A 27,736-nucleotide genomic window follows, 5' to 3' on the forward strand; every position below is an offset into this window, starting at 1 on the left:
AAGTGGCAAAATGAGGACTCAAACCCCAAGTTTCTGACTCTGTCACTTTAATCATATGTTCTTTACCCACATGGCCTAAAGAAGGCGGCTCTAGAAAAGACTGGATGTAGGGAGGGCAGCCACGTCTCCCTGATGCCAAGGGGAAAGCTTCAAAGACCCCAAATTCTAATCGTGTGAAGGCTCTTTCTTCACTTCTAATAGCTCTCTGCAAGACAGGCCTGCAGACCTCATTGATTCTGAAATAACTGGGTAGGAGATGCCAACTAACAGCTAAATTAGAACTAGCTAATATAAATGTGTTCCATTAATTTAATGACTGGTCAAATAAATGTGGCAATTTAACCGGAATTGTTCTCCTCTTCCGTGTAACTTATGCATTGTTAACTTTGGTGTGATTTGGCACCTCCATTCTTGATCTTCCTTGACGTATACCTGATGAAGTAAGAGTGATGCTTCTTAATTGGCTAAGACAGCCAAGTTCTGATTTTCCTGCTAAAGGTTTTATAATCTTTCCTTTATGATAAGTCTTATTTTATAAAAATAAAGTAGTAATTTTATTTTGAAATACATAAATCATTTCTGAATTGATTCAGGGACACTGAATTCTGCTTTTCTTTTCTTTCCAATCCTGGCTTGAAACTTAGTTTTACTATTTGAACCATAGTTTCATATACAAGTGCAAATGCCAATAGTATTTGAGTCTACATGAATCTATTTTCAAATCCTGCACTGAAGTAGTAACTTTTTATTCACTGTGGAGTAAAAAATATATATCAAACATAATTTTTACTAGACCTTTTAAATTAGAGTAGTTCTATCTCTCTCATCTTCTCAGGTTTGTAAGGAGCAGTGAAAAAAAATCAGGGAATGTAGAATGTGATGAATTATACAAAGATGGGTTTTAAGTGGCAAGATTGATTGGAAATATTGATAATGAGGTTTATGGAATATATCATATTGTTTCTGTTATACTATCACTTATACTTTTTGTTTGTCCCAAGTGGTTTCTTATAGAGTTTGATGCTATTTCCTCAAATTCATTTGCTTGTATTGTTTTACATAAAGATATATATGGAACTTTATAAACTATATTGTATATATATTATGTTTATATATATTTTTATTTTTGGGTGTGTATGAACATATTTGTGTGTGTGTGTGTGTATGTATGTATGCATTTAAAGAATGAGAAAGGCTCAAAGAAATCTTGAGAAATCCAGTCCTTGATTCCAGGCACATTCTTTCAGGAATGAAAATATTCTATCCATTTTCCTTTTCTAAATGTCCAGATATATTTAATCACATATTTTTGCCTTAAATTCCCAAAACAAATAAAACGATTAGGTAAAATCACATTAGCTTTAGCTTCCATTTAATAAGGAGGTTTTAAAACATGTTATGCATTAAAAAAAAAAAAAAAAAAAAGAATGTTTCTCTCGAATCAGGAGGGAACAATATAAATAATAGCATAAGTAGAAAAGCTTCTCTCCTATGCCCCAACTCCCTCTCCCTTTTCAGAACGTCAAGGTCATCACTGATGCAATTGCATTTCAGGATTTTTTTTTGGTAAATGATGAGAGAGGCAATTACAAGCAGTTCTTCTCCACATGACGCTGCCTGGAAGACGAGCAAATTGCATCACTTGATGGATGCCAGCTATTATACACACTGGGCTGGAATCTCCATATAGGGAAAGGAAAACAAACAGAGGGAAGACTGAACAAAACCACCTTTAAATAGGAAGAAGCTATTATGGAAAGAGAAAACAGTGGCTAATTGCTGACAGAATTGAATTTTGCAAAACACTGAATACCATGAAATGTCTGTGAATGTGTATATCCTTTTACACAGTCACACACACATCACCATAATAATTTTTGAGATGGTAAATAAAATGTATGTACCCAAAGCTTAACAAATTCAAATCATACGTTTTCTTTATGAAGCATGGAGTCTGAAAATGGGCCACTTTGTGCCAGAGAGGAGACTTAGGCATTTAATGCTGCAGGGTGTAAACAGATACAGTCCCATACTTGTTTGTATTAAGTAGAAGGTTTTAAAAAGCTGAAATGTATTATTTGATTAAAATGAGGTGTTATGAGAAGTGGTCACTAACATTATAGATGCTTGTAAGTACACAGGAGCCACCTGGTGATGCTGTTTGTTATGAACCACAATTCAGCACATGGCTTTGGGTCCTTGTTGAAGAAGATGTAGTAGGGAAGACGAGGAGGATTTAATCCCGAAGGCAAAAAAGTGCTGCCATCAGAAGGCTGCCTGTCCCTTAAGAGGTCATCCTGGGGACTGTGTCTTAGTGGGGGTCAGTCTATAAAGTCCTTTTCTAGATTCTCTCGTTAATACTACTAGGTTTATGAAAGCAAAGTAATGTTTGTTACCCCCAATTGTGTTTTTGTGACTGGTATTGTGATGTGGGTTAATGTGCAACATAAAAATTTATTAGGAAGATGAAGTTTGATCAGCAAAAGGCAAACATTAGTTTTTATTCTCATCCAAAACTTTATTCTCAACAATGTAGCCATGATTAACCCCTAGCAAAGTGCTTGGGACATAATACAACAATAATATTTGTTTATCAAATCAAGACATAAAACAAGGGCTGAGTGTGGTGGCTCATGCTTGTAATCATAGCACTTTGGGAGGCCAAGGTAGGTAGATTGCTTGAGCCCCGGAGTTCAAGACCAGCCTGGACAACATGGCAAAACCCTGTCTCTACAAAATACACCAAAAAATTAGGTGGGTATAGTGATGTGTGCCTGTGGTGGTCCAAGCTACTCAGGAGGCTGATGTGAGAGGATCACCTGAGCCCAGGGAGGTCAAAGCTGTAGTGAGCTGTGATTACACTGAAGCAGAATATTTCCCTGACCACTTTGTGGTACTTCTGACAGGGGTACCTTGTTTACTCAGCCTGCCACTCTCAACTCCTCGCTGGAAGGAACCCGTGAGCGAATGAGCATGGGAACTGGAGTGAATGAGTGCTGGAACCAGCTGGCTGCTTTGGCACTGGCAGGAGTGAACTCTGTGCAGGCCCTGCAGCGGCATCCAGGCAGGGGTGCCTGCAACTCCCAAAGCCCCCGAGGGCATGTTACAGTGCTCTTTGAACTCTGCCGTCCATGGTTGGGTTAAGTGTTAACAGCTCAGTGGGTCCTTTGCCTTTTTGCATGAGGCAGCTGGCCTCCCCCAGCGAGGGCAAAGGGCCAATGTGACAGCCTTTTATATCTGCACTTGTGGCTCCTGAGTTCTCGTTTGGCATCCAGGAAAAATGAGGTCTCACGAACGAATCGAAGGATGATAAATGCAGGGGATTTTATTGCCGATGAAAGTGACTCTCAGTGGGAAGGGGAGCTGAAAAGGGGACGGGATGGGTAGATAATTCCCTGAAGTCCAGCTGTCTCTGGCCAGATTGTCCTCCGAAGTTATGCCATCAAGCTGTCTCTCTGAAATCAAGCTGCTTCTCTCTGACATTCAGCCATAGTCCTGTCTACTAGCTGAGTCTGGGGTTTTTATAGACACAGGATTCGGTGGAGGAGGGCCATGGGTGGTTTAGGAAAAGGCAACATTTGAGTGGGAAAACAGGGATATAAGTTCTCACTTTGGGGCACAGTTTCAGGCTTTTCAGCTTGAGTATGGGGTTTTGCTCAGAACCTGCCCTTTTCTGCCTAGAATTTCTCTGCCCCCTGCCTCTATCATTGTATCAGCACCACTGCACTCCAACCTGGGTGACAGAGTGAGACTCTGTCTCAAAAAAAAAAAAAAAAAAAAGTAGAAAAAAAAAGAAAGAAAGGAAACAGGTTGCTTTTCAAACTTGAGTTTGTTTTGCTCAGTATTGTTATCTCCAGCCCTTAGCATAGTCTATGATGCTTAGAAAGTGTTGAATAGATGAATGAGAGAATGAGACATACAATTGCCAAGGTGAAAGAAAATGAGAGGAAAATTAATTTTAAATTTAAAGAGTCATGCTTTATGTGAAACAGATTTTTTTTTAAATACACATTCCTATGGCAATGGGCTTTTAATTATGGTTTTGATTCAGGCATTTATTATTTTAAGATAGAAACTGGTTGCATAATTATTTATTGAATGGAAGAATTACCGAATTATTTCAGCCAAGACTCCCTACACAAGGTGTTGTTAATTTTCATCAGAGAATCTAGAAAGGTAATTGTCCTTCCGCACTTATCTTGAGATCTGTTGCCGTGAGCGCCTCTGTTTTCTTACTCCTCAGGTGTGGAATCCATAGCATGTTCCCTTTACATTTAGCTGCCCTAAATGCTCACTCTGACTGCTGCAGAAAGTTGTTATCATCAGGTAAGTAAAACCATTAGCAGAAATGAGGCTTAATGTGTCCTGTACATGAGTCAATGGCTTCAGGTGTCTGGTCAGAGTGAGTGGCTGCCTGTGCTTCATGTCATTACCTGACTTGTCAGGATGAGTTGTGTTCCTCAACTAACTGCATGTGACAGCTCCCAACAATCCTTGGTGTTAAAGCTGTTTGAATGTCATTATTCCTGCCCCAGAATGAGAGTCTTGCCTGCTTTTCAAGTTAAAGCTTGGGTGTTCTAGGGTGAAAAGAAGCAGGGATGGCCAGAGTTTATAGAAAAGTTACGTCACAGAAGAAGGAAAAGTCTTTGAGGTTTAAAATGATGGATTAGCATTTAATATTTTTCAACAAAGGAAAAAGGTTAAATACCCTACATCTGGTGGTAGAAAACGTCATGTTACTTTCCCACTCCCTGGGCATTGAAAAATCACTATGGCTGATTTCCTCCAACTAGGTTTAATTTCGATTTTTTAAATATGAGACTATTTGGAGCCAAGAGATTGTTTCTGGTTTGGAGCTTTGCTAATCTTTCTTATCACTACCTCTGCCAACTGTCATATATTAAGAAATTCCTGGGCTTTCAAAAGTGGTAGAGGTCTGCAAGGCAAAGATTGTTTATGAATTAATTCATCAGATATCCCAGAGGCATTTTTTTTCCTTTAAGTACTTTACCTATGGCTGATTCTGCTTTCACTGCTGTTGGCATGTTTAGAAAATAATCCCTGCATGCAAGCATGTTTCCCAACTCTTAAACCAACTGAAAGGTTGAAATATACTTCAGAAAATGTCTATTCCAGCATGCTAAGATTATTCCTTTGCCTCCATGTTTTGTCCATGAGTTCTATCTGCCTGTCGATTGCCCTACTTATCTCAAATTGGTTTCATAAATTTCTATCCTGGGATTAAAAAAGGGGGCTGTGGTTCACCCAGGGCTGAATGTTAAAATAAATCCTTCTTGACTTCACGGTTCTTCCTATAAAATTGACAAGCTTGAGCAGTTACCATTCGTTTCCATGACAACCTCTTTCTGACTACAATTGCTTGCATTCTGGTTTTTCTACTAACTGATTTTTCTGTCTCTGCAATGTTTCTTGTGGTTTAACTAGGACAAAAGTATAGCATAGTATCCTTGTTTAGTAATGAGCACGTGCTGTCTGCAGGCTTTGAAATAGACACCCCAGATAAATTTGGAAGAACGTGCCTTCATGCTGCTGCTGCAGGAGGGTGAGTAGTTAGCAATTCTAGTTAATTTATGACTTAATTACTAATTCATCTTTATCGACTTAAGTTGTCTGTGAATCAAAGGCAATTTCCTTAGTAAAATAAGTAAGAATTATTTCTACCGACGATCAAATATCTCTATGTTATATTTCCCCACATCACGTGCATTTTGTTTCACCAAAGAAAAATTATTAGCCCATCTCAAATAACAAATAGTTTTTTTTGTTTTCTTCTTTCTCTTTTCTTTCTTTTCTTTTTTTAAATTATAGATTTTCAGGCTATAGAATACATATCTGTTACTCCATATACCAAAAGAAAATAATTTGAAATTTGTTCCTAGGTTTTTCCTCTTTTGTTGCTGGTATGTGGGTGATAATCAAAAGAATCAAGGATTGAATTAATTTATGTTCATTTATAGACATTTTTTCATTATTTCAAATATGATTTTTAGTCTTTTAATGATTAAATGTGAACATAGGTCAAGAAAACCCAAAAGACAGGCAATTCTTACCTTTTTTTTAAGTTGTAAAGAGAATTTTTCCTCAGCTACTTTCTTTTCACATACCAGTGGTAAGATTGAAGCTCTGATCAATATGTTATTGATATATGTGACCACACATGGACTAAACATGGCATCTCTTGGATGACCTTGTTTGGGGAAGATGTTGGTTCTTAATCAGGTTCCTGGTCCTTAAGGAACAGCAATGCTTCTCCATTTGTCATTTGTATATTACCAAAGTCATTACCTATTTATCAGAGGTGGATAAATGGTGACACTTTAGGGCTCCTTATTTACGTGAGTCCCTTCTGAATTCTTATAACTAGATTTGTAGTCATAATTTTGTATTTTTTTTAAAAAGCCCCCTTCCCCCACCTCAGCCCCCACACTGTATGAGCTTCATGAGCCACACAAGTTGGATCTGCTACTGCCTTTGATCCTTTGGCATCATTCAGTAAGAGACAGGTGCTTTATATCAGCTGGGGTGCTATACCAACACATACTTATCTTAAAAAGTTCTTATATGTTATGATTGAAAGAGCCATTTCTCTGAGAAGGTAGCTATAAAGGGTGGGTGTTGGATGAGGAGAGCCCTACTCAGGTTTATCATTGAGATGATTTTTCTTATTTAAATTATAGTAATAATTCCAGGCCACTTCTAGCATCCTAAGTTTAGAACAATGATGGACAATTGTCTCTTTTTTATGCTCACATTTAAAAAATATCACACCTGTACAGAAAGTGACAACATACAATTCCAGATTCATGTCTGAAATTCTATTAGAATTACTATTTAGCTACATGCCCTTTAATAGGAAAAAATCACTTTGATGGGTGCTTTTCTCTCTACTAAATATGATTTATTGCTTCTGCAAATGATAAAGAAGCTATGGAAGATCACTGTGCTCCATGACATCATTTTCAACCTTGGTTCTGCACATTTATTTGCGTAAATTACAAAGACAGGGAAATACAGTTGTTTTATTTTCCATTAAGGAGTGTCTGGGTTGAAAGTAGTTATCATAGTGAATTCATTCTGCTGTGATAGAAGGTAACGCCCATCCACTCTGGCTCATTGTTTAAAGGTGACATGAAATTATTATAGGTTTAAGTGGTTGTTTCATAAACTCTTGATGGTTTTGAAAAATAATTTTAGGATAAATGATGAAACCATCACCGGAGGGTTTAATCATGTAATAATCATTAAATTTCTTAGTCATGGAATTGAAAATGTTCCACCAAGCTCTTTAATCTATTGATTCATTAGCTTTGAAAAAGGAATCATAGGAACTTTAGATCCTTGCCATATGTCATTACTCTAATGTGTTCAGGTTTTTATTAGCCGAATTTAGACCGGGAGCTATCTTTTCATCTTGTCCTGCACTCTGCAGAAAATAGCTCTTGCTGAAGATAGGCCAGTAATTGATCTCTTCCATCTTAATGATGTTTTCCCTGTCTTTCTAGTAATGTGGAATGTATAAAACTCTTGCAAAGCAGCGGAGCAGATTTCCATAAAAAGGACAAGTGTGGGAGGTATGTAATCAGAGAGTTCTGCTTCAAGTGCTTAAATAAAAGGAAGTAGGAGTGGTCTATCTGGTAATCAAGTGATGTTGAAATGGTAAACTGGGAAGTTAGCCGGGGGGGATTCCATCCTCCTCGGAAGGAAGTCCTTTCTCATAGAGGTTGCCAACAAAGCAAATAACAAGCCACAAAGAAAGCATCTCCACTCACAGCTGCTGTTTAGATGTGCCAATTGTCTCTCTTTTTTTTTCAGTTAAAAGACAAAACAAAACTCCTACATGGATATAGTTTGGAAAATCCTGTTTCTAGCAGAGTGGAATACATAAGTCCTACTCATAAGATCTAGAATATTTTATTATATGTATTGAACATTTCATCTTGGGATGAATTTTCAGCCATGTTTAAAACATTAAGTACACATGTTTAAAACATTAAGTGCATACACACCACCAATGGGTCATAGAACTCTTCTTACTTTAATGATCCTTTATATAAGTAAATGATGCCATGATGCTAGCTGGTACGTGGATATATATTTTTCATGTATATACATATGTATAATTTTTTTTTCCCATTGTATCTCTTTACCCTTCCTTTCTACATGTACCCTCCTTCTCTGGGGTTGCCACAAATTTCTCCTCTTACCAACTTGTCTAAGGCAACTCCTACCCGCCCTCAGATTTATTTATTTTTTTTTTATTTTTTTTATTTTTTTTATTTTTTGAGACGGAGTCTCGCTCTGTCGCCCAGGCTGGAGTGCAGTGGCCCGATCTCGGCTCACTGCAAGCTCCACCTCCCGGGTTCACGCCATTCTCCTGCCTCAGCCTCCCGAGTAGCTGGGACTACAGGCGCCCACAACCGCGCCCAGCTAATTTTTTGTATTTTTAGTAGAGACGGGGTTTCACCGTGGTCTCGATCTCCTGACCTTGTGATCCGCCCGCCTCGGCCTCCCAAAGTGCTGGGATTACAGGCGTGAGCCACCGCGCCCGGCCCCCGCCCTCAGATTTATGTCAGTGACACCTCCTTGTGCACCGATGGGCGTGCACCGATGGGCATGCCCCTCTTCTCTGCTCCTCTAGCACCCTAATCATTCATGACTGCAAAGTACCTCATGCTGTTCTTGTGGACTCTGACTCCTTGTCTCTCTCCCTGTTACGGGAAAGGGCTCCCCATCCAGACCCCAAGAGAGGGTTCTTGGATCTTGCGCAAGAAAGAATTCAGGGCGAGTCCATAGAGTAAAGTGAAAGCAAGTAAGAAAGTAAAGAAATGAAAGAATGGCTACTCCATAGACAGAGTAGCTCCAAGGGCTGCTGGTGGCCCATTTTTATAGTTACTTCTTGATTATATGCTAAACAAGGGGTGGATTATTCATGCCTCCCCTTTTTACACCATATAGGGTAATTTCCTGATGTTGCCATGGCATTTGTAAACTGTCATGGCGCTGGTGAGAGTGTAGCAGTGAGGACAACCAGAGGTCATTCCTGTTGCCATCTTGATTTTGGTGGGTTTTGACCGGCTTCTTTACTGCAACCTGTTTCATCAGCAAGGTCTTTATGACCTATATCTTGTGCTGACCTCCTGTCTTATCTTATGACTTAGAATGCCTAAGCATCTGGGAATGCAGCCCAGTAGGTCTCAGCCTCATCTTACCCAGCCCTTATTCAAGATGGAGTTGCTATGGTTCACATGTCTCTGACATCCCCACCTGACTGTGAGCCTCCTCAGGACAAGAACTGGGTATCATTTTCTCTCTATCTTTGGGCCCTGTCGTGAGGTTCTTACCTAGTAATTTTCAGTCTGTTTAAAACATATGCAATCCAATATGTAAAATATTTAAAATTTCCTTCTCTTGAACTAAAGATGAGAAAAATCAATTAGTGAGAGAGCCCATAAATTGACTATAAAATATGAAATAGTTATACTTGAAAATTGATCATTTGTTTATTATTCTTTGACTATCAGCTGGTCATACCAGAAAAACTGCTGCACAATTGAGAGTTAAAAATAAGTAATGTACAGCAAATTACTTTATATTTCTGTAGTCTTGCCCTTTACAAGGTGCTTGTGTTTTCTGATACTAACTCTATGAGGTATGTGGGGATGCTGTTACCCCTTTTAGTAGATGAGAAAGCTGAGCCCAAATAAACTAAATGATTTATACGTGTACACAGAATTTTAGACCTAGCAGGACCTTAGAGTGTTTATATTTGGGCTCTGTCATGAGGTTGTTACCTGATAATTTTCAGTCTAATTAAAACATGTGTAATCCAATAGGTAAAATATTTAAAATTTCTTTTTTTTTGAACTAAAGAGGAGAAAAATCAACTAGTAAGAGAGAAACTAAATGATTTGCACATATACACAGAATTTTAGACCTAGAAGGACCTTAGGTAGGGCACAGTAGCTCAGAAGTTCTTATTGAAATAAGGGTGAAGAAGTCAAGATCCAGAGAGGGGATGTGATTTGGGCCAGCTTGCACATCTGCCAATGCCAGAACCCAGGGCTTCTGATTCGGATTCGGATTCTGCATTGTTCTTCCATTAACCAACATCCCTACCCTCAAGGAGCTTGCAGTTCAGTGGGGAGGATGAGACAATACACCAGTGCTAAAATCAAGGCAGTATGTGATGAGAACTCAAGAGAGACCCAGAGAGTAGCTAAGCCATCTCAGACAAAATAAAGAGAACTAGCCCCTGGAACAAGATGATGAGTGGGGTTTTGATGGGTGGAAGTGATTCATGAATGGGCATTCCTGGGGGTAAACCAACCTGGACAAAGGTTGGGGGGAAGTGTGAACATGATCCAGAAAGCCTCAAGTCATCCGCTTTGGTTATTCTAATGGGTACATCTAGGGGAGAGAGATACCCCATCAAAAGGAGATTGGGACCAGTTTTGGAAGGTCTACAATTCTAGGCTGAGGAATCAAGTCTTTGGTTAGTAGAGAGAACCAAGGGTTTTAGAACACGATTGTTATATGTGGGTATTGCACCTTAAAAAAAATTCTTCATTTATACTAACTAGAAATTATGGACACTTGGTTAGAGCTAAGGAAGCCAATAGGATGGGCTGGCAATGGTCCAAAAAAGCAATAATGTAGACCTGAACTAGGATAGGCTCTAAGAAGGAAAAGAAAGGACAGATCCATGGTAGATGGCCTCGTTTAAAGCCACTGTCTTTATAGCCTCACTTCCAGTTTATACAGGTTAAGCACCCCTCATCTGAAAATCCAAATTCTGAAATGCTCCAAAATCTGAAACGTTTGGGGCACTGACATAATGTTCGAAGGAAATGCTCATTGGAACATTTTGAATTTTGGATTTTTGAATAAAAGATGCTCAACCATCCAAAACACTTCTAGTTCCAAGCATTTCAGATAAGGGATACCTAACTTGTGTAGTTAAAGGAAGGTATGACAGCACTTTGGGAGGCCGAGATGGGCGGATCACGAGGTCAGGAGATCGAGACCATCCTGGCTAACACGGTGAAACCCCGTCTCTACTAAGAAATACAAAAAATAGCCGGGTGAGGTGGCGGGCGCCTGTAGTCCCAGCTACTCGGGAGACTGAGGCAGGAGAATGGCATGAACCCGGGAGGCGGAGCTTTCAGTGAGCTGAGATCCGGCCACTGCACTCCAGCCCAGGCGACAGAGCGAGACTCCGTCTCAAAAAAAAAAAAAAAAAAAAAAAAAAGGAAGGCATGACTTTGATCTCCACACACTGTGAGAGTCTAAGAGCTTTCCATGCCCCTAGGCATACTGCTGCCCATGCTAGTGCTAACAACGGGCCTGCTTTCCAGACTGAATGAAGTAATAAATTGCTGTTTGTTTTTCAGGACCCCTTTGCACTATGCAGCTGCGAATTGTCATTTCCACTGTATTGAGACATTAGTGACCACAGGGGCCAACGTTAATGAAACAGATGACTGGGGACGCACAGCTTTGCATTATGCCGCTGCATCAGACATGGATAGAAAGTAAAAACAGCCTTGCTCATGCTTCCTCTGGGAACAGGGTTGGGGAGTGGTGGGGAAGGATTGCTAAGTTTTCTTCATATCACCTCATGGAAAAAGAGTTAGACTAACCCAAAAGAGTTAGATTTGCTTCATTCCAAACCTGGGCTTTCCTTTTCTGGTCAATTTATGTTTGATTATTACATGTCACTGCACAATTACTTCTCTGTTCTTTGGGTTGAATCCCAAGTGTAGCTGTCAAGCTCGAGTTTACGGTTCATTCAAAATCTGTTGTAATTTATTTTGACATATACCATAGTTTTCATCATCACCACTTAAATGCTTCATTTGCTATAAAACTTACATTTGCTAATATATATGTCATATGTCAAAAACATCCACCCATGCATAATCCCAACAGCCTTTAAATTCAGCGTCAATACATGTAAACTAGGCACCATTGCTCCAAACCTGGGCATGAATGCTCTTTCAGGAGCTAGAGGAGAGGAAGTTGGTTGCTCAGGGCATGTTTGGATTCTAGGTGGATAGGAATGGAAAACAGAAATAAGTGAAGCAGTTCAAGGGAAGAAGGTGGGAGAGATGCCCACAGTTGATGAAATTGTTCTTGGAAGCTTAAGGAAGGGCCTCCTTCATAGGAATACTTTTAGGTGACCCTGTTTGAAGAACTATTGAATTATTTGCTGCCTTGTGCTGTGAAATTGATTCTGGGTCAGTGCTAATTGCTTTTCTTGTAGAGCAATGGCTTTTAGATGGTGACCCACAGTGAGAAATACCATCTTACAGTCATGACCCAATATGCACATTCACATGTATATAGTTTAGTATGTAAAGTGGAAATAAAGTTTTCATAAAATCATATTTACTTTTACCATATGTGATGCATTCTGACATATTCTGTATTTCATTAGATAAAAAATATTGCTGACTACAACCCACTAAGTCGATTTCACAATTCAGTAATGGCTTATGATCTGTAGTTTGAAAAATACTGCTTGTTTCCTCTTCATAGTTATATAATAAATAGAAATAATAATATCAGATGTAGCATTCTGATCCCTTAGGAGTACAGGTTATTAACAAACATTGCTTAACAAACATTTATTGAGCATCTACTATGTGCCAAGCTCCAGACAATTCACTTGGAATAGATTAGGGGTGGTGAAAAGGGTGGGGAAACAATACACTTCCTCTGTTAAGAGCTGGAAAAGGAATTTTGGATGGTGAAGAATTGTTCTGGCAGATGAAGGGTGAATAGGACCCCATTTCTGGACAAATGAGATGCTGAGCTGGTAAGGAGGCAGTGGGGAATGTGGTAGGAGTCAAAGAAGTTTCAGCTAAGTCACTACTTCTTTACTTGGGAAGTTTAGAATGTTTATAGAAAGGTTGGCAACTTGATTGTTAACTTAATTGCTGATACTTAAGTGGAAGTTTTAAGAAATCATATTCTCAGTTGGATCCTTGGGAGAGAATAGATTTATGGGATGGCTTTGGAGAGAACCATGTATATCTTCAGTGAAAATCAGTGGTGCTTGTTTCTTCTGGGTTGGGGTAAAAATCATTAAGATATAAATTGCACCAAAACCATTAACAGCTTTGCCATTTAAAAAAATTAATTGCAATTTTTTTCTGTCCTTTATGCTGAGAAGTAAGACTATCTTAGGAAATGCCCATGAAAATTCAGAAGAACTTGAAAGAGCCAGGGAGCTGAAGGAAAAGGAAGCCACACTGTAAGTTTCTTCTCAGCTTAAGAACAAGGTGCCATTTCTGACGCTGCTTCTGCTTCTCTGAGTTGCCACGTTGCCTGCCTTAGTATTTTGGGGTTTCACTTGGAATCTTGAGGAAGTGATATGGGTTTGCCTTTAATGGGAAAGAAACTATTCTTTTAATACAGCCTTCAATTCTACTATTTTCACACAGGGAACTTTCTAAAATTGTAAGCTTTGCTTCAGCAACCACTGTGATTGGTCAGTGGTTTTTAGGACCTGGTGTCCTAAATATCATTTCTGACTGCGATGCATCATGTACCAGTGAAGACAGATGAAGCCTCCTCTGAGAGCCTTAGGTTCTGCTTTTATGACCTGGGGACATCTATTTAGCAGATCCTATTTTAAAAGGTCTTAATACTTTGGTGTGAAATAGCCATTTGTGCTGTCCCCTCCCCCAGCCCACACCCACATCAATTTAGGAAGAGCCTCCTGCTCCTGCAAAAGGCTGATCCTGGGCCCCTCATCCCACCTGCCTCTCCCTGGCTTCTAACAGAGACATAGCTCTTTGCTGTGGCAGGGGTGGGAGTACCTGCCATCACTCAGGGCTGTAGATGCACAGGAACCTCCAGCTTCATCCTCTGAGAGTCCTTTCCGCACCACAGGTCACAGTGAGAAGCTTACAGTGCTCAGTGCAGTACCTAGCACATAGTCAATATTCAATAGCTGTTGAGTAGATGAACAAACGAACGAATTGGTACCCACACCTTGTGCCTCACCCCTGTGGAATCCAGTGGATATGGTGCTCTATGAGTCTGCAGGCACATTGTTGTTAACTTATTTATTCTTTCATTGTCAGATGACCCAGTTTTTCTGTGGCCTGAATGCCTGTGTCTACTCCAGGGTCTTCCCACCCTACACTATGCTCCTCCCATGCCCAGACTGTTGTGGAAAGGTATAGTTAGAGAGTGTGGCTCCAATGCAGGTTGTGGGACCTAACTTTGATGGTAATTGGGGTGGGGACAGGAAATGCAGCAGCTAATAAAGTAGGATGATCAGAGTTTTGCTTTGATACCCCCAAATTTAAAATAACAATACTAAAAGGCTGTAGCATCTTAAGCCACTGCAGCAAATGCCCCCTTTTCCAGTGAACTGCAAGCTTGCCCTGAGCCAGACAAGCTGATGGAGAGGGAGGGGACAAGAAAGGCAGGGGGCAGGAGGAACCAGCTGCCTGAGAGTTCTTCTATGCAAAGGGAGGCCACTCCCTGTATCCAGATACGCCTCTGACCTCATGTGCATCTGTTGGCTTTGCATCATAATTGCCAAATTAGTAGGCCCTGGGAAGAGAAAAAAAATAAGCATTCCCAGCTAAAACACGGAATTCATGTTTTCCTTACAAACAATGTGGAGAATATCCAAGTTCTACATTACTTTTATTATAATACTACTATTGGCAGTATATATAGTTCAACTGTGTTACAAATTCAATTTATCAACTAATTTTTGGGATATAATCCATTCAGAAACTGGGAATTGTGTGTCCACTAGCATGTTATTCCTATTGAGTGATTTCATTTAAAGAGCCAAATTCAATTTACAGTGAGTCATACCTGGGATCCTTTCCATGGGCATTTAATTAACAGAATGAAAAAGAACTTCCTTCCTTATAAGGTGCAAATGACCGAAGAGGGAATAATAGCAAGACTCTAAGAATAGTTTGATTTATTATTGACATGTGGGTATTTTTTTTTTTTTTTTTTTTAACATATATGGCTTTCATCAGTTTTTCTAGAAATCGAAGTATCTGTTTTAATTGTCCCTGTGTGTAATTGACTTTTCTCCTTTTGGGTTATACCAAAAGATAGGTAAATGCCATTTAAAAGTTTTTGGGTAAACCGTAGAAATTTTCTATTGGAAGGTCTTATTTAATGTATGGGTTGATATTTAGAATGTTAACATTTTGATTTGAGTATGAAATTGAATCAGCTTGGTCTTGTAAAGGACATGTTTGTCCCATTGTCACAAGGATAATGCTGACGCTATGAAGCAGCACTTCCTGACTAGCGACTCCCTCTTTCCCAGCAGGACTGGACCATTTGCGGTAGGCCCTGAACAGAACTTATTACATCCCTGGGTACTTGTGAACTAGAGTTTTGGGCTCTTCAGTGAAGGTGGAGCCGTGCTCCTTCCTCTAAGCTTTCCAAAGACTGTGGCTTTTTCAGAAAAATTACAACTGCCTGAAAGGGCTTTAAACTTTTTTTTTTCCCCCCAGGTCTATATTCCTAATGGTGAAATTTAAGCCTCTTTATTCATATGTGGTTATGAAGTTAATTCTTTGTTCTTTAAAAATGATTACCCATTCCTTTAATCTTTTTATTGTTTAGGCTATTCTTATTTTTTTTTCTTACTCTTTTTAACTTTCATTTTCTAACCTTTGATTTTATGGTGAGGTTAAGAGTAAACCCCTCCCTACTGAGGTTGCCCTGTTACTTGCCCTGTTACTGATCACTTCTTTATTGAGACTTTGTTCAATCAATGTGGAGCTCCAAAACTTACTATTCAGTAATCTTGATAACAGATGTTCTTACCTGAAGATGAGAGAAAAAAATCGTAATTACCCTCTTTTTCCTAAAGCTTTTCCTGAATTCTAGAATGGCTATATTAAGCTCAAATAAAGGTAGCTACAGAAAACACACACACACACAATTTTCAATACCTAAAACTTTAATGCTGTAGGGTTTTTAAAGAAACAAACTCATAAAATACTTCACGGAACATTCATCACAGGACGATTTACGTAAACTTATCTTTTTCAGTCCAGAGATGTTTTCTAAAATAACACTTCATTTTTATACTTACAGATGTCTAGAGTTTCTGCTTCAAAATGATGCAAATCCGTCTATCCGGGACAAGGAAGGTTACAATAGCATACATTATGCTGCTGCCTATGGGCACAGGCAATGTCTGGAATTGGTGAGTTGTTTTGTTTTGTTTTCTCGAACCCACGCACACACGCACACACACACACAGACACACAGACCAAATCACAGAGGCATTAACTGTTTTTTCCAGAGTCGTAGCTCTGGTCTGTGTAAAAAGTGGGGCCATGAATCAGGATTTCATGAATTACTGATTTCAAAAAGTGTTTTTTCTACTGCACCATGCTACCTTCCATTGCAGGTTAGAGACCCACCACCACCCAAGGCTTTTAAACACAGTGCAAAAGCATGGTACTCACTGATATAAGGCAGTACCATTTCTGTCTCCTAACATCAGCATTGCCATGGAAGTTGGTATAGACCTATTAGCAAATATGGCTTTGTGTTTTGATCCCATATAAGAAATGCTCCTCACAAAATATGTGTGTGTGTGTGTGTGTGTGTGTGTGTGTGTGGTAATCAGTGGCAGAGTAAAGGCTTTCTACTGTAACTATGTATCATGAGCCTGCCTTCCAAAATATACCTAAGACACAGCTGTCTTTAATTGGTTTTCTCTATGAAAACCATGTCATAATTGTCATGATAAAACAAACTTTTATTATACAGTTTGTTATTATAGTCTTAATAATGTGTGCTGTTCTATAGTACTTTCGTGAGTTATCTTTAATCCTTCATAGTCTGGAAACTCAGGATAATTATCCTAACACCTTCTTTGTATAGAAATAACATTGCATGCAATATCTTCATTTTTTTTAGGAAGGCCATTTTGGTACCATTATTTCTGTTATTCAAGTAAGAGGTTTTTCTGTTCATAAGAAGGTTTCACAAATTCTGTCTGTTAATGAAATTACCCCCTTTGATTAGATCAACATTTGCCCTGTGTAATTTACAAAGAGATGACTATTCATGACAATTATAAAACATTCAAAAACAGTTAGGAAGAGGTGTTACTTGATCTTAATTTACACTGTCAGTCGAACAGACCGGATTATCAATATAATTGGTAGAAGTGTTACTATTGTTTGCTTTCAGGAAAGAAACCACAGTCAGTCATTTGTAACACAGGATGAAAGTTCTCTCATTTTCCTGAATGATTTTAGTTGGACAGAAAGTTTTATGTATTCCTATTTTGGAATGCATCCCAAAATTCCTCTTGGGTGTAGTTTATACAAAGCAAAGATCCTAAGCAGGCAAAAAACATTATTATGCCCCACCCCCTCCCAATCAAAACAAAACACAATCCTGAAAACAACCTGGACTTTCCCTTAGGAGTGGAACCACAAATCAGACCTTTGCAGGTATCTTATCCCCACTGTTGGCTCACTTAACTGTGGATGGATTAGAACAGGAGATGAGACAGGAGGAAAGGGTTCTGAAAGGAGGGGAGAGGGAATAGGACCCTGTCTTTGATACAAGTGTTAAGTAAATTTCAAAAGAAAACATATATGTTTTCTTTTCATAAGCCATAAGCATATGAAAAAAAGCTCAGCATCACTGATCATTAGAGAAATGCAAACCAAAACCATAATGAGGTACCATCTCACACCAGTCAGAATGGCTATTAATAAAAAGTCAAAAAATAACAGATGCTGGCCAGGTTGTGGAGAAAAGGGAATATTTATACACTGTTAATGGGAGTGTAAATTAGTTTAACCATTGTGGAAGGCACTGTGGCAATTCCTCAAAGACCTAAAAGCAAAACTACCATTCAACCTAGCAATCCAACCACTGGGTGTATACCCAAAGGAATATAAATCATTCTAACCATAAAGATACATGCATATGTATGTTCATTGCAGCATTATTTACAATAGCAAAGACATGGAATCAACCTAAATTCCCATCAACAGTAGACTGGATAAAGACAGTATGGTATATATATATCATGGAATATTATGCAGCCATAAAAAACAACGAGATCATGTTCTTTGTAGGAACATGGATACAACTGGAGGACATAATCTTTAGCAAAAAAACGTAGGGGCAAGAAACCAAATACTGCATGTTCTCACTTATAAGTGGGAGCTAAATGATGAGAACACATGGACACAAAGAGGGGAACAACAGACACTGGGGCCTACTTAAGGGTGGAGGATGGGAGGAGGGAGAGAATAAGAAAAATTAACTATTTGTTACGAGGCTTAGTACCTGGGTGGCAAAATGATCTGTACAACAAACCCCCATGACACAAATTTACCTATATAGCAAACCTGCACATTACCCCTGAACCTAAAAGTTTTTTTTAAAACCCGAAAACAAGTATTAAATGAAGAAGTAGGGTTTTGAGGGGGATGCTTTTTCTCATATATTTTCCCTCTTTCTGTAGGAATCCGATATCTTTATAGTCTTTAGAACTCCAATTTCCTTGGGTACTAGATGTTAGGAAAGCAAACCAATTAACTCATATGCACTAGGAGGTGAATTTCTAACACTTTCACATTGCTATGCCAATCTTCCTCCTCATCTCCCAGCACAAACACCTGTCTTCCCAGGGGTCATCCTTTGAACAAATTGTCCCTGACTCTGTACTTTGTGCTAGAGTTACATTGGTGAAGAGACACATATCTGGTAGCTCTTCATAGGTTATCTGAGCCTCTGAACAGGAATTGTACAAGGAGATCTTTTTTTGACTCCACCATCCCAGCCTATGCTTCTGGCCTGTGGAGGGAATGGAGAGAGTAAATGAGTATGTGTGGTCCTCTGGCCTTCACTACCGGTCCAGGGACTTTGTCCTCTGGGCGCTGGAGTAGGATTGAAGAAGATGGGGGGCCATCTGGACTAGCTGATTTGTGAGGCTGATGAAATGTGTCTTTGGCACTTCCTCCCATCTACTTGAGCAATTACTGTGAGTATGCATATCATTAAATATGTATCATTAAATTTGATGTACATTTTGACTCTGACACTCAGCTTGGTCTGTGTTTACTTTGGCATTCATGGTTTGTGGCTCCTGTCTGTGATCGTAAGCATAGAATTTATAAACTACTTTGTGTTCAGTCCATTTTGCTGTAATCAAAAAGAAACAGAAATTATTATAGTTGTTTTAACTTCACTTCTATTATACAGACTTATATTTAATTAGTTCCATGAAGAAAAAAGACTTCTAAAAAGTAGTATGAACCCCTTTGCCTTGATAGAAATAGCCAAGGTTGAGAATTCTGCCAAGTCTACCTACTTAGGCCAGTGTTCTCAGCTGGTCTTGATCAAAGACGTTTGTACTATGTGTGCAAGCAAAAATCTGCCCACAAACATGTACTGAGAGCTGTGATCCGTCATATTTAATTGGGCTCAAAATATCAAAGCAAAATGGGGGAGACTTTGCTAATAAAGCTTCTTGTGTCTGAGTATAATGTATGTTTGAGTGGAGGAAGGGAATTGGCAAAGGAAATCTCCTTTTTTCTCTATCTGAAGTGTATTCTTACTGGCTCTGAAAAGAAAAATCAGGGAATCATGCCCCTATTTGGAATTTTTGAGTTTATATTGGTTTATTATATATTTTTTTACAATATTAAAGATTTGTCCATGAACATAAAGATCTTGGAGGCTTTTTTATTGAAATGGAAAAATGTGTGTGCCAATGTAATTACGTAAATTGTCTATAAAACTTAGAGAGATTGAAAACTCTAGGCCTCTGATTACATTCAGGCTGAGATTTTTTCACGCCAAATCATTTGGAATTTGGCTGCTTCTCTGAATCTTGTCCCCTGTTCAATGATAGGAATGAACTTCAACTTCAACTGTGAGAAGAAGTAGGGGTGACAAACGCCCCCACTTATATATTCTGGGAGCTTCTGGGATTCTCCGAAGAAAGACTGAAAGCAACTGTGTCTTGGGCAACCCAACACTAAAATTATGCTGCTTTCAAATAAACGACTCAATGTTTTAGGTTGTTTCTTGTGTTTATCACAGGACTTTAGAAAACCATTACCACCTGGCTCTGAATAAATATATGTGTCTGTATAAGATAGACTTATGGCCAGGTGCAGTGGCTCACAGCTTATAATCCCACCACTTTGGGAGGCTGAGGTGGGAGGATTGCTTGAGTCCAGGAATTCAAGACCAACCTGGGCAACATAGTAAGGCCTTGTCTCTACAAAAATATTTTTAAAATTAGCGAGGCATGGTAATGTGATGTGCACCTGTAGTCCTCGCTACTCAGGAGGCTGAGGCAGGAAGATTGCTTGAGGAGTTTGAGGTTTCAGTGACCTATGATTGCACCACTGCAGTCCAGCCTGGGTGACAGAACAAGACCCCGTCTCTTAGAAAAATAGTATGGACTTACATTGGCAATGTCTCAGTAAGCCTCTCAAGACTAAGAAAGCAGGTAGAAAAAAGCAGTTAAAAAAAGGAAAACTCCTGAGTGGTCATCTGAGGACAAGAAAATGAAAAATCAGTAAATTTGAACCCCAGCCTCAAACAAGTCTCTGATGACTGCTTTCTCTCCCCAGAGGTGCTGCTAAGAGAAGGACTTGGGTTGTGCCTGACCTCCCAGCAGGCAGCCTGCCAAGGGGCGGTGTTCTCTGGAAACCTCAACAATGCTGGTCTTGTGTTTTCTTCTATTTAATTCAGTTGGAGAGAAACATAAAATCCTATGAGGAACTCTCATTAAGGGCAAGGGTGTGGGTGAGCATGGATATTTTGATACCACTGGCATCCTCTCAGATATGAATATAAGTTCACAAATTTTGAGTTAGAATTTGGATGTAAATCTATATTCAAAACAGTTGAATAGACAATGTTTTATGATAAGATGTTCCATTTTTTTTTGTAATGTGGCAGAAAAAATTTTGGGGGCTTTACCATGAATGAATTTGGCAGCTGATGAAAGAACCATTCAACAGGATGTGTTAAAATAGAACATTTCAGATTTGCCTTCAGTTGAGGGCCTAGGACACTGGGGCCATTGCCTCCACATTTCAAAGTGAGATACTGGTGCTTCAACCCATGGCCCCCTTCCCCATTTCTAAAGTCACAGTTGGAAAGAACAAGAAGTTAGAGATTAGAGAGAAGCCTTCTTTGAAGCTAGCTCTGCTGTGAATTCTACCATCCCTCGTAGTAGAGGAGACAGAAGGCAGCCTTCTGTCTGACCCCAGCCTTAAGGGAGGGCAGCTTCAGGGAGATTGCTTAGGTATCTTGTTTGTGTCCCACACAATTTAGGGAGCATGCCAGGCTGGTATATGATAAATCTAAAGACTCAATGGCTCTGACCAGAACTTGCTGGCCAGGCAGCTAAATAAGAAGAAGGCTGTGTTTGAGAAATCACTCCACTCTCAGCAATGATTGGTCAAAGTATATATTTCCCAATGCCCAAATGTGAGCCAAGGGCCAGAGCTAGCTTGGGGTTCTCCTTGATCCCACTCAAGAGGGCTGCCTGGAAGAGTCAGGAGACCCAGGATTCCTAGTGTGGAGAGGGGAATATAAGTTACCAGCAGGAAGGTCCATTCACCCAGGCAGAGGGAACTGCAGGCGAGACACCCCAGTGATGGTGGAGAACCTAATTCAGCATCTAAGAGAGAGACAGTTGTAAACATCTGACCTGGTGAGAGACATCACTGCCAGAAAGGTGCCAGGCAGACCATTGTCCCTGCTCCTAGTGTGTCTTCCTTTCCCTTTCCCCTTTAGACCTGGAGGAGGCAGAGGCAGATGAGGAGGAGGAGAAGCCCTAGGTTGGGGAATAGAGAAGTCAGCCGTGTCTCGTTACCCACTGCAGTCTTTGGCGGAAGGCGGGAAGGAGTTTTAATAAGTTAAACAATGTTAGGAGTCTATGATTATCACACTGGAACAGATGTATTGATTGCTGACATGAAGTTATGTTTTAAACTAAAGTGCCTAGAGAACTCTTTATTATTTGTTGGAGATTTTGCATGAAGTGGCAGGAAAAGAAGTAACCTCATAAAGGAGATCGGACCTAGTATAGGGAAAAAGAGAATAAATGTATTATTTGATTATACCCATGACTCACTGGTTCAGTAAATAGCTACACACTTACAGTCATTGTTTCAGGAAAAAATTAATGCTCAGCTCTAAGGAAAAATAAACTATTATCCTTTAAACATTTGCGAATTTAAATATCAACTTATAAGGCATTAGGTTCTATTAATGTCAAGTACTTACCAGGTGCCAAAAGTTGTTGAACAAGTGAAGTACACTGTGAGTGACTAAGCTTTATTTAGTGATAAAACGTCAGTGCTAATTTTTAAGTATATAGCAACTGTCCTGTTTGTTAGGAAGGTATTTCACAGAAGATGGCAGGTGAGAAAAGAAATGAAAATTTGCCTTTCTATGGCCTGGACTTTTCTTTAGATTTGATTACTTTCCAATACCACCTCATTTTACTGCAACTGCCCCTCCATGATTTCTTTTTCAATAAAAACCTATACTAGCATGTCGAACTGGTATAAAGACATGTACCAAATTAAACGTTATACACACACATACGCATACGTGCACATATTTCTCTGTAATTTCTTCCAGATGGATAGGGAGCACTAAGAGGTTCAAGGAATAGGAATTACTGCTTCTGATGTGGAAACTTCTAAGGACCCAGTGATGTCAGAAAAAGGAAGATTTTTTGTTTTAAAGAGAAGGCAGTTTAAAAGTCAACCAAAAAAATAAGTTAATCTGGCCCGCCCTCCTTTCCTCCCCCTACCCTCCTCCTCCTTCCTTCCTTCCTTCCTTCCTTCCTTCCTTCCTTCCTTCCTTCCTTCCCTCCTCCCTTCCTTCCCTCCTCCCTCCCTCCCTCCCTCCCTCTCTCCACCCCTTCCCTCTCTCCCCCCCTTCCCTCTCTCCCCTACCTTCCTCCCTCCTTCCCTCCCTCCCTCTCAGTCACAAACCCACTAGGCAAGCCTGAGCAGAGCAGGAAGGCAGCCCAGTTGGCGCTAAGGCCTCAGGAGGGAAGTCAGGAAGGCAGCCTAGTAAGGGTTGGAACCCCACTCAAGGAGAGTGTCCTAAATGTGTATGCCCCAAGCAACAGAGCTGTTATATATGTGGAGCAAAACTGTTAGAACTGAAAAGATAAACAGAAATCCACAATTGCAGTGGGAGACTTTAGCACCTCTCTCTCAACAATTGGTAGAACAATGAGACTGAAAATTGTCAAGTATATAGAAAAAGTCAATAACATAATCAACCAAGTGGATCTGATCAACAATAAGAACACTCCACCGAGCAACATCAGAATACATATTTAGTTCAAGAGTTCAAGTGCCCATGAATGTTCACCAAGATAAACAATATCTTGAAGCATAAAACAAAATTCAAAAAACATGAAATAATTGAAATCATACAGGGCGTGTTTTCTAGCCACAATGGAATAAAACTAGAAATCAATAATAGAAAGATACCAGGAAAATTTCCAACACTAGGAAATTAAAACCAGACTTGTAAATAATTCATGGGTTAAAAGGAAAGCCTCAAGGGAAATTCAAAAACTATCTTGGACTGAATGAAAATGAAAGTACGACAAAGCGAAATTTGGGGACTCAGCTAAATTATGCTGAGAAAGAAATTTTTAGCACCAAATGGTTACATCAGAAAAGAGGAAAGTCTCAAGTCAGTAATATAAGCTTCCACTTCAAGAATCTGGAGAGAGCAAATTTAACTCAAAAGAAGCAGAAAATTGTTATAAAGATGGAGGCAGAAATAAATGAAATTGAAAACCAATGAAGAAATTCAATGAAACAAAAATCTGATTTTTTGAAAAATCAGTAACATTCACAAACCTGTAGCTAAGAAAAAGAGAGAGGAAACATAAATTACCAATATCAGGAATGAAATAGGGGATGTCACCATAGACCTTGCAGATATTAAAAGGATAAAGGAATATTATGAATAACTCTATATACATTAATTCGACAACTTGATAAAACAGACTCATTCATTGAAAAACACAAACTACCTTCATTTACCCAATGTGAAGTAGATCATTTGAATAACCCTTTAACTATATTCAGAAAATTAAATTTTAAAACTTCCCCTAAATAAATTTCCAGGCATGGATGATTTTACTGGAGAATTCTACCAAATACTTAAAGAATTAACATAATTCTACACTATCTTTTCTGGAAAATAGAATACAAGAGAATACTTTCCAATTCATTTATGAAAGTAATACCTTGATATTAAGTACCAAAGAGAGACAGACAGACATACACACACACACACACACACACACACACACACACACACACACACACACAGCAAGCGAGAGAGAGCGAGCGCAGTGTCTTTCATGAACATGAATGCAAAAATCTTTACAAATTACCAAATAGAATTCAGTGATATATACAGAGAATTATATACCATGACTAATGGAATTTATTACAGGGATGCAAGCCTGTTTCAATATTTGAAAATCAGTCAGTGTAATTCACTGTATTAACAGGCTAAAGAAGAAAAATCAGATTTATATCAACCAATACAGAAAACACTTTTGACAAAATTTAACACTTATTTAAGACAATAAAACAAGCAAACAACAACAACACAAAACAATACTCTCCTAGAAAAATTAGATAGAGGGGAACTTCCTCAACTTGATAAAGAGCATGTAACAACTTGATAAAGAACAGCTAATTTACTTAACAGTAAAAGACTAAGGCAAGGATGTCTTCTTATACCACTCCTATTCAACATTGTGCTAAAAGTTCTAGCCAGAGCAATTAGGCAAGAAAAGGAAATAAAAAGTGTACAGATCAGAAAGGAATAAACAAAACTGTTCCTATTTGCAGATGACATTGTTGTCTACGTAGAAAATCCCCAGTAATAAACCAAAAAATCCTAGAAGTCATAAGTGAGTTCATCAAGGTCACAAGATACGAGATAAACATATAAAAATCAATTGCGTTTCTGTGTACTAGGAATGAATATGTAGATACCAAAATTAAAAGTACAATATTATTTTCAACTGCACCAAAAAATTGCTGTCAAGAACTCTGCGCTTAGTCCTAGATCCAAAAGACATGTGTTGAAACCACAAAATGGTGATGAAAGAAATCAAAGATCTAAAAAAAAAGGAGAGACATTCTGTATTCGTGGATTAGAAGACTCAACATGGTAAAGATGCCAAATTAATCTGTAGGTTTAACACAATTCTTATCAAAATTCTAGCAAGGTTTTTATAGACAGATGAAAGATTTTTCTAAAATTTTTATGGAATAGCAAAAGAACTAGAAAGCCAACACAATTTTGAAAAAGAACAATGTGGGAAAAATCAGTCTACCTAATTTCAAGAATTATTATATAGTTTGAATATATAATATATATTTTATACTACTGTGTCAATACATGACAGTCTTGTTAATACCTTACCCAGTAATCAAGACTGTGAAGTATTGGCAGAGTGATAGGCACATAGCTCAATGGAACAGAATAGACAGCTTAGACATATACCCACAAAAATATGCCCAACTGATTTTTGAAAAAGGTGGAAAAGCAACTCAGCAAAGAGAAGGTCAAATTTTTAACAAATGATGCTGGAGCCACTGGACACCCATAGGCAAATAAAAAAAATCTTGACCTAAGTCTCATACATTATACAAAAATTAACTCAAAATGGATCATAGATTTAAAGGTAAAACAAACAAACAAAAAAAAAAACAAAGAAAATCCTTGGGATTTAGGACTAAGCACAGAGTTCTTGACAGCAATTTTTTTAAAAAAAGATTGCTAAATTGGACTTCATTAACATTTAAAACTTTTGCTCTGTGAAAGACCCTGTCACCAGTTTGAAAAGACAAACATTAAATTGCAAGAAAATATTTGCAAGTCACATATCTGACAAGATATGTGTCTAGAATATATAAAGAATTCTCGAAACTCAACAGATTTTTAAAAGTTAACACAAACACTCCCATTAAGAAATGAGCAAAATATGGCTGGGTGCGATGGCTCACACCTGTAATCCCAGCACTTTGGGAGGGCAAGCGGGGCAGATCTCTTGAGGCCGACAGTTTGAGACCACCCTGGCCCACATAGTGAAACCCTGTCTCTGCTAAAAATACAAAAATTAGTCGGGTTGGTGGTACATGCCTGTAATTCCAGCTACTTGGGAGGCTGAGGCACGAGAATCACTTGAACCTGAGAGTTAGAAGTTACAGTGAGCCAAGATCTTGCCACTGCATTCCAGCCTGGGAGACGGCGAGACTCTATCTCAAAAAAAAAAAAAAAAAAAAAAAAAAAAGCAAAATATATGAACAGATATTTCACTGAAGGGGACATATGGATGACAAACACATGAAAAGATGTTCAATATCATTAGTCATTAGGAAAATGTAAATAAAAACCACAATGAGGTCACTATATGCATATTAAAATGGCTAAAATAAAAACAGTGACAACACCAAGCAAGAGCTGGTAATGATGGAGAGAAAGTGGGTCACTCATGCATTTGCAAGTGGCAATATAAAAAGGGGTAGTTATTCTGCAGAGCAGATTGACCGTTCCTTTAAAAACGATTTAATGTAATTCCTATGTGAATCAGCAGTTTTACTCCTGAGCATTTTTATTTCAGAGAAATGAAAGCTTATGTTCACACAAAATCTGTACACAAATGTTCATAGGAGCTTTATTTGTAATAGCCAAAAACTGGAAACAACTCAAATATCTTTCAGTGGGCAAACTGGTACATCCATACTAAAGAATACTTTTCAGCCATAAAAAGGAACAAATTATTGACATATGCAGCAACCTAGATGAATCTCCAGGGAATAATAAAAGGCAATTGTGTTAAGTGAAAACAAAAATCTAAAAGGTTACATACTGTGTGATTCCATTTATATAACATTATTGAAATGATGAAATTATAGAATGAAAAACAGATTAGTGGTGGTCTTTAGGGATTAATTAGAGGTTAGGTGTTAGGGAAGGTAAATGGGTGTGTCTGTAATAGGACAACCTGAGTTGCCTATGTGGTGATGGAAATACTCTGTATCTTGACTTTATTGAGATATCAGTATCTTGTATCTGTATCCATATCCTGGTGGTGTTACTGTACTATAGTTTCATAAGATGCCACCATTGGGGGAAACATGGGATCTCTCTATATTATTTCTTATAATTACATGTTAATCTACAATGATCTCAAAACGAAGTTTAATTTAAAAATCTATGTAACTAGGAAACAATCTCTTTAGAAAAAAAATGGATATCTTGGTAAATGAAGTTGATTAGCCCTCAGTTATAATGAAGACCTGCCATGAAAATCTAGCTGGAAAACAAAATTTTTAGCTTAAAGTATTCTGCCTCTGCCACCAGACTGTGTGCTCTTTGAAGAAAGAGACGTCTCCTCTCACCCTAGCTGAAAGGCAGTCTGACTGAGCGGTGCAGGGTGCGGGGCCTAGAGCCAGAGCAAATTCAGATTCTGCCTTTTACTAACATTATGATCTTGGTTGATCTCTCTGTACGTTAATTTCCTCATCAGCGAAATGCACAGAATGACAGGACCTACCTCCTAGGGTTGTTGTGAGGATTCAGCAAGTCGGTGAATTAAAAATGCCTAGAGCAGTGCCATTCACTCTTTGCATCCCTAATACCTAAGTCAGAGTGT

At 38.7% G+C, this 27,736-nt stretch overlaps 1 protein-coding gene across 7 annotated transcripts in view; it reads left to right on the forward strand.

Annotated features, from left to right (window-relative positions):
* Positions 1-27,736, forward strand: part of ANKRD44 (ankyrin repeat domain 44) — a 346,841-nt gene that overhangs the window by 215,158 nt on the left and 103,947 nt on the right. For 4 of the 7 annotated variants that reach the window (XM_050750689.1, XM_050750693.1, XM_050750692.1 and 1 more), the window contains exons 11-16: positions 4,244-4,326; positions 5,446-5,563; positions 7,524-7,592; positions 11,412-11,552; positions 13,196-13,276; positions 16,114-16,225. In XM_050750689.1, the coding sequence (XP_050606646.1) occupies positions 4,244-4,326; positions 5,446-5,563; positions 7,524-7,592; positions 11,412-11,552; positions 13,196-13,276; positions 16,114-16,225 (604 nt within the window). The remainder of the gene's footprint in view (positions 1-4,243; positions 4,327-5,445; positions 5,564-7,523; positions 7,593-11,411; positions 11,553-13,195; positions 13,277-16,113; positions 16,226-27,736) is intronic. The other 3 variants (XM_050750690.1, XM_050750694.1, XM_050750695.1) reach the window with 1 other exon arrangement.

The sequence above is a fragment of the Macaca thibetana genome, chromosome 12, assembly GCF_024542745.1.
Source record: "Macaca thibetana thibetana isolate TM-01 chromosome 12, ASM2454274v1, whole genome shotgun sequence".
In the NCBI taxonomy this organism is placed as follows: Eukaryota; Metazoa; Chordata; class Mammalia; order Primates; family Cercopithecidae; genus Macaca; species Macaca thibetana.